At 46.8% G+C, this 8,024-nt stretch overlaps 1 protein-coding gene across 1 annotated transcript; it reads left to right on the top strand.

Moving 5' to 3' along the window:
* Positions 1 to 4,722: 4,722 nt before the first annotated feature.
* On the top strand, positions 4,723 to 6,011 carry LOC104536387 (tropomyosin alpha-1 chain-like; the record flags this gene model as incomplete). Its single annotated transcript, XM_010178974.1, has 2 exons — positions 4,723 to 4,947; positions 5,886 to 6,011. Coding segments are annotated over exons 1-2 (240 nt in total), but the record flags the coding sequence as incomplete, so codon positions are not given.
* Positions 6,012 to 8,024: the final 2,013 nt, after the last annotated feature.

Raw genomic sequence — 8,024 nt, forward strand, 5'->3', positions numbered from 1 at the left:
TACCAAAGAGATGTTTTTTGTCTTTCCATTACTTGTTTTTTATTTTTTTCAGAGAATTATATTAGTAATCAATAACTACCAGCTAAAGCAAATACAGTAAAAAACTTTGGGAGACATGTTTGCACAGCTGACAAGTAGTGAATACCAGTAGTGTAATTAGGGTGAAAGGAGTAGGGGGGGGAACAACCAACAAACAAAAAACCAAAAACAACCTTCTCGGAACTAATTTAAGATCTTAGGTCATGAGTTAGGTCATGAGCTTCTTGGCATTTGGTGGGGTATCTGAGTAGACTCTTGGATTATAGATCAGGGCAGGTGCAGAAGACTGTACTATAAATACATTTACCCTTAAGGAGTTCACAAATTTCTTGGGTGACAAACTGGACAGAAATACCTTACTTCTGAAGAGGAAAATTACTAAAATAATTCCGGAATAATTTAAAGCTTTATTTTCCAATAAATCATCCCATAGTTCTTAATTATAAAAGCTAAAATGCTCTTTACCGTTACCTTAGAAATGTTACAGAAAACCTTTTATGGAGTTACAGCATGTATTTATTAAGCATGACTGGCATGTTCTGGGGTATTTCTGTACTCGTTTGCTGCTTACTGAGCTGTGCAGAGAACTGACGTCAGGGTTCTTGCCTTCTATTTTAGGGCCTTCTCTGGCCTTATGGCTGAAGCATGTATGACCAGTTCCTTCAGAGGAAGTTTTGCCATTTATACACTTCTAATAGAAATATTGTTCCTTAGCTCCCTTAGTGTAAAGCTCTCAGAGATCCTCACAGGATAAAATACACTAACTGCAGTGGTAAATCTTGCCTAATTTTGTCAGTGTCTATTGTTTTATTTGTGTTCCAGGTGAATACAGATGTTTTCAATTTCCTATTTTTTGATGATATTCCACACTCATGTTGCTGCTGCTCCCTTTGTCCAAAATGAACTTTACAGTTTTACAAGGGCTGCAGAGGTCTCGGAGACCTTTGAGAAATTAGTTTGTGTTTCATTTATATTTGCTTCCCTATGAGGGAACATTCCACTTTTCAAGTGACACATACAGGCCTATGAGTTCACTCTGACCTAATTTGAATCCTTAATCATCTCTTAAGGGGCATGTTTCCACAGAACTGGCAGAACCAGTTGTAATATGAAGTTAGGTGTCATTTCCTGCATTAAAAAAACAAAGGAAAAGCAACTCCAAGGGTATGTTTGAAGATTTTCCAAATTAATATACCTACCTACCATTTTGTCTGCTAGCAGAATATGTTCCAGTGTGTTTCCAAAGTGTTCCCTTTGACCAGCCCAGTCCATGGACAAAAATGTAGGTCCTTCCCAAGGCAAATTTCTGTCTGGTTAAGAGATGGCAGAAACATGGTATGAAAGAGGCTCCAGCCTTGCTCTGGGAAACGACACCATATTGTCAGTTAGCCTCAAGTGCAACATTACCTACTCCAAGGAATAGTGAATTTCAAAACCAGTATATCCTTCTTTGGTTCTTTGTGTTGGCTGTCTTGATTTTATAAAGGATCTGATTAAATTAACACAATTAAAAACGAGTGCAGTCAGTACTCTCCAGAAGCAAATAAAACTGCTGCTAGGGAGTTCCTGCACCATTTGTCAGTGAGAGAGAGGAGACAGCCACTGTGCTGAAAAACAAAAAAAAAGTAACAAGTTACATTACAGAATTTGTATTATGTCAGAAAAGCAAAGTTTGCAAAAACAATCTGTATACAGTCTTTCTTCACATACCAATTAAAAAGGGAGAGACTATACAAGCTGTTTGATTTCCAAGCCTATCTTTCTTAGCCAGCTGGAACAGAAATTTCCAAGCAATGAAAGGTATAGCAAGCATGTTTACACATGTCTGTACTTTCCATATTCTCTCTACAAGGAAAAATAAAACCTAAATCACTACCAGCCAGTTCAGCCCGATGGATGCAGGTTTATCTTGATATAAACAAAGCTTATTAATTGGACATCTTCATGTGAAAGTGGAACCTCAGTATTTTGTTTTTCTGTGGATGTGATAGCATCCTTCAGGTATTTTTTCAAAAGACTTTTGAGTTCCTTTCGTTCTCCCCATATCTCATACTTTCTCATGTGTTCCAGAGGCTCCCATGTCATGGCTAACATTCTTTTAGAAAAATGGAGCTGCACAGGAATTCTTTAAGAGCCTGTCAGCACCACTCCCAAATTAGCGAGACAGGATACTGTTTGTTTAATTTCGCAAGACATTTGCTTTCCCTAAAGCCAGAAGTACTACCTCAGTGAATCCCCAGCCATGGTTTTCTACACTTTTAAAGGATTTTTTTTTTGTGGCAGGGGAGTACGTTCTTCTAAACTAGGAACAAAACATACTGGTATGTTTCATCATGCAGTCAGGTTGTTGAATAATATGCAACTAGGTCTTTTAAATATTCACTATACTTACTTCAGAAAGGCCCTGATCTGTTCAAATTGGCTATATTGTGAAAGCAAGAGAAGTGCCAAGAGAAAAACTATACTTCAGAGTTGACTGCAACTAAATCTGCATACTTTTTAAATACTCTGTCTGGTGGTTTTGAACATTCTGTGACAGTGCAATGCTGTTTATATTTTGATGGGTTTAAATAGTAGTTTTGTAGTTTTTATGAATCTGATAGGTAGGGATAAAGGAACAATATTGTCTGTATAGGAAAGGGATAATTTCACCCTCTGGAAACACTTAACTTTGTAATTTTTATTATTGTTACTATTATTTTACTATTATTGTCATAGGAGTCTGGTTATTAGACCAACACAGTGAGAAAGGAATGCAGTGAGAAATCATCTTTTCTTTAAGTGGGCATAAGGAAAGCTTCTACTCTGCTAGTGGTCTTCTGCGCTCTCTAGTAGCAGTGTACATGAATCCCCACTCCTAGTTGCGAGCCGCTCTGAACTATGTATAGTTCACAGCTGGATTCAGAGTATGGCCTTTCTCAGCAGTAGGGGAAGATAACTGTTGGTCTGAACCCTGACCAGAGGGGCTTTACTGTCTTGCAGAGCTGAAGGTTCGCTGTGCAGCATGTTTAAGCTCTCCAGGAGCTGGCCTCTGAGGCCTGCTTTGAAAATCCAGCCCTTATTGCCCTGGCAAGTACAGCAGGCCGGAAGCCGTAGGACATTCCCTCCTGTTGCAAAGTAACATCAGTCCAGCTGATCCAGTGACAGCACCACGGCGGAATTTTCTGCTGCAAGTACTGAGCGTAGACAGAGGCTGCTTAATTTTCTTTGTGGAGCCCAAACCCCGTGAGGCTTGTGCACGCCCCTGTACTTTCTGCACTGTATGAGGGAGTGTGCGTTGTGGGGACAGAGCGTGTTGTGTCTTGCTCGCTGTGCTGATGAGACTAAGAGACCCACCAGAAGTGAAAATAGGTCTCCACTTAATTATATGTTATTTTGTTAATTGTTTCTTTCTCTGCTGCCTATCTCTCACTGGCGTTGCAGGCAGAGGGTAGCAAGCTGCCTCTCCACCCAGTTTCTCTGTCCCAGCTCCTCCTGAGCTCCATCCTTCGCAGCTCTGGCTACCCCAGCAGGGCAGCCGACGCAGCGCTGTCCCAGTTGAGGGGTGTTGTAACTGTCCTTTGCCTTTTCTTTTCAAGTTAATGTCTGCACCCCTTGTGTGTACAAGCCATGAGGCAGTCTCCCTGAAGAGCCACCCGTCCCAGCGCGGTACCGCAGAGGAGGGCGGAAGGAGTGGGCAGCACTGGCAGCCGCTGGCACCTCTGCTCTGCCCCAGCACTGCCTGAAATGAAGAGCCCTCCTGTGCCCCAGTGGTCACCTGTCTTGGGGGCCTGGGCCACACCTCAGCCCCTTCCCCTCAGTGTGCATCCTGGGGGGAGCTGAGCCCAGCCCAGCCCAGCCCAGTCCTGCCTGGCTTTGCCCCGAGGTCTGGCCAGCCCAGCACCCCGCTGACCAGCATTTCTGCAGCCTGACTGTTCAGTAGAGATGTCCGTCCCCCACCTCCGTCCCGTCCCGTCTCGTCCCGTCCCCACCCCCCCTCCCCCGCCTCCTCATCCTCCCCTGCCTTTGGCTGCCAGGGGGGAAGGTCTTAAAAAGAATTCATTCCATACGTGCATGCAGTTAACTCCTTGCTGCCCCTCCAGCTGCCCCTCTCCCCGCTGTCTCCTTGCTGCCTAATGCAGCCAGCTCTGCTACCCTCCTACTTCAGAACAGATTGATTTCCTGGAGTGAGGATGGCTCCAGCACGGTGCTGGTGTCACCCAGACACGCTGCCCGCCCCGAGGAGCCTGCACAGCCATCTCTTCTGCTGTCTGCACTCTGGCTTGCTGGTGGTTTTTTGGCTTGGTTGGGTTTTTTGGGGTTTTTTTTCCTCTCTCAGGAGTAGCAACGAAACATCCCGTCTTGCCTATTTGGAAATGGGAACAAATTGCTCCCCTGCCTTACCTCGCCCATTGCATCCCATATATAGTCATATCTACGGTCAAATGGCAGGCAGCAGCAAATAGGAGCGCTCAGCCTCCAAAAAAAGCCGGAGGGGGGAGTGAGAGAGGGAAAGGGGTAGGGACGAATGGAGGAGGGAGGGGAAAAAAAAACCAACCCTTTCCAAAAAAGTATTGGATGTCTTGAGGAATGCAGTCAGCCCCCTGGGAAAGTACATATCTGCGAGGCGCTCCCTGCCCGCCACTTGCACTCTGCCGGCGCCCCGTCTACACGGATCAGCCCCGCCGCCTGGCAGCTCTGTCCCGCTCCCTGGGGGGCCACGACTGGGTCTCGGACTTGGGACTGTCACGCAGTTTTTCAGGTTTTGCTTTCGGGTGCAGTTCGTGCGGGGACGTGCCCTAGCCCACCGCCGCCATGGATGCCATCAAGAAGAAGATGCAAATGCTGAAGCTGGACAAGGAGAACGCCTTGGACAGAGCTGAGCAAGCTGAGGCGGACAAGAAGGCAGCAGAGGAGAGAAGCAAGCAGGTCTGCAGCGAGGGCCCGGGTGTGGTTAGCGTTGGGGCACAAGTCTTTCCAGACAACTCCTCTCTCTCTGTCTTCCCATCCCCCTCCCCCCCAGCACTGTACCTTCTTGTATCTTCTTCCCCCTGCCCCTGAGCTGATTGAACTTTTCCTAAGGTAGAGCTTTATCTTCACCCTGGCAGGCCCTGGATGGAGAATCCCGGGGGCTCAGCAGGAGGTCGTGTCCCCTGCAGCCCAGCTGGGGAGCAGGGCCCTGGGACAGCTGTGCCTTTGTCACAGAGGCACGGCTGGAAGAGGCTGGCTTGACCGCCTAGTCAGCAATGGACAGACGTGCTGCAGTTTGGCAAAGGACACTTAAAGCTGTGTTTGCCCCCTCCAGCACTACTCAGCACACTTGTCTGATGCCAGCTGCCCCCCTCCCCTTCCACATGTGTGTCCCATTTTCCTGGCCTTCTCCAACCCCCCTCCTTTACACCTGGGCTTTATTCATTTTTGGGAGGGGGGCATATTGGTTGCACGATTCTGGGAGATCCTGAAGGAGGAGGGAGGGAGGAAGGAAGAGGGATTTAAAAGTTCCTTTCCCACTTTTCTAAGCCCAGGGAGAAACATGTTTGTGTGTTGTATTTCCTCTTGTGCACTCAGTTAGAGGATGACATTGTGCAATTGGAAAAACAATTGCATGTGACGGAGGATGCAAGGGACCAAGTGCTGGAAGAACTACACAAGTCTGAGGATAGCCTCCTCTCCGCAGAGGAGAATGCTGCCAAGGTATCGTGCCCTTGCCACAAGCAAAGAAAATCTAACTGTCTCCTTCTCTCTCTCTCTCTCTGTCCTTTTCTGTCTCTTCTGCACTCGCACTTCTCCCTTTGCACGATCACATTGCCTGCTGCACCTTTTCCTGCCTGCCCTCCCCTCTCCGCCACTTTCCACCCACATCACAGCTGGAGGACGAGCTGGTGGCTCTACAAAAGAAGCTGAAGGGCACTGAGGATGAGCTGGACAAATACTCCGAGTCCCTTAAAGATGCACAGGAAAAGTTGGAACTGGCTGACAAAAAGGCCACAGATGTAAGTTACCCCCATCCCTTTCACCACCGCCCCGGTACAGAAACCACACACTCCCACTGCACAGGACAGCCAGGACTCCTGCCAAGCGGTGCTGCAAAGCTTTGCTGAGGGCAGGGTCCATGCACCTCCTGGGCACGGAGGTGGGAGACACACCACTGCCTCCTTGCATGAGATTTGCACACTGTTAGAGGCATTTGATTGGGTTTTTGCTCACTCAACACGTGCTTTTCATGTGTACTTGCTGCTCTAGACATGAAAGTAAAGAAATGGAGGATTGTCTGTTCAGGTGATGGGAAGGACAGCTGAGGCTGGAACAACAATATGTTGATAGTGAAGCAGAATCGGAAAGCTAGCAGCAAGTAGATACAGGAGAGGGAGATCCAGAAGAGCAAGGGCTGCTAGTTCTGTCTTCAAGAGAGCTGTTCTAGGCACGCATGCATTAGAACTGCTGCTAGATACTAGTTTGACTTACTGGTTTCCTGAGATAAGATTTTCTCCTAGGGTTTCTCTTTTTTTTTCCCTGAAAATCACTAGAACTGTTTCACTTGTCAAAGAAAAGTTGTCTCATGAGAGAAAATTGTCTGGAAGACGATACTTGCTAGGTTTGTAATTCAGGGGACGGATCCTGGGAGGAAGCTGGGGGATATATATAGCTCAGTACTTTATATGGTAATAATGCAAGAGCCTGTGCCGCTCCCAGGCCCTCATCCCATCCACCTGTCTGCCCCTGACATGCATTTAATGTATTGCGTGCATAGAAGCATGCGAGTTTATTTTCCCTAACAGTTAAGGTCTAGATCTCTATGGCTATTGCTCTACTATACAATTCTGAGTAAATCTCAAGTCTGAATTATAGGATTAGATTAAACCACAGTATTTCCAAAGCGATTACTGTCCTTTTCCTATAACTCAGCTTTAAAAATTAACCTCAAAGCCATAATAAGAAGAGGAGTTGCCACAGATGAAGCAAGCAAAGTATTTCAGGGGGAGGAAGGATACTTTTAGAAGAGGAAATGTTACAAAAAACAACTTTGCATGAAAGACAACATGCTTTTATCTTATTTTACTTCTAAAATGAACAAAGGATAAAAAGGGTTTAACTTCAGTATGGCAATTAAGCTGTATAGCTTTGAAAGAGAACTCAGGAACTTAAGCAGAAGCATGCATAGGAACAGGAGAGGGGTTCTGTGTGTAATGCTGTAATGTGGATCAGATGTCTGTTGTCTTCTGTGTATGGCTGCATAGATGAGAGGCAGCTTTCTAGCAGGACGTTTATTTAACTTGTTCAAAGGAACCACATATAGATCCAGGGGAGATATTCCTTATAAGGAAAAGTATGCAGACTATTTGGAATAGCTTGCCTAGGATGAAGGCAGGAGAAATGCTACTCAGTTCCCTTTTTGAAATTGAAGATCTTCCTAACCAGTCCCAGTGCCATTTTCCTTTACTGGAAAACAGCATTTGGCAGCTAGTTGAGGGCAATTTTATTTGCAGTCATCCCTCAGGTGGAGGGTAGGCAAGTGTCTGGTTGTTTTCATCAAGGTAAATGCTGTATTTAATGGTGTGCATGGAATATGTTTGACATTTTAAGGATGTCTTTATTTTTCTGTCTTCGGGGCGTTGCAGTTGACCCAGTATTTGCCCTACTAGTTTGGAGAGTTCCAAGCCTTAGGAAAAAGACACGGGCAGGGCAGGAAGTGCCAGCTCCCTGGGGTGGACTCGCCTTGCACGGGGTGGGGTGAGGAAATCTTACCTCTCTGCTATTGCTCAGCTCGAAAAAGCCAGGCACATCTCCGGAGCCCCTCGCCTGGGAGGGGGCGGCTGCAGCTCCCTTTGCCCTTCGCGCGTCTCAGGAGCTAGGCCAGGTGCAGCAGTAGCCGGCGAGGGCAGGTTGCTCGGTGTGATTTTACCACTCCCGTACTGGAGTGGTGCAGGCGGAAAGGCAGGTCCTGGCCCTTGTCCCGGCCCCGCTCCAGGGCGGCCCGAAGGAGCCATGGGCCGTCAGGGGGCGCT

The sequence above is a fragment of the Mesitornis unicolor genome, unplaced genomic scaffold (genome assembly GCF_000695765.1).
Source record: "Mesitornis unicolor isolate BGI_N332 unplaced genomic scaffold, ASM69576v1 scaffold5232, whole genome shotgun sequence".
NCBI classification, from domain to species: Eukaryota; Metazoa; Chordata; class Aves; order Mesitornithiformes; family Mesitornithidae; genus Mesitornis; species Mesitornis unicolor.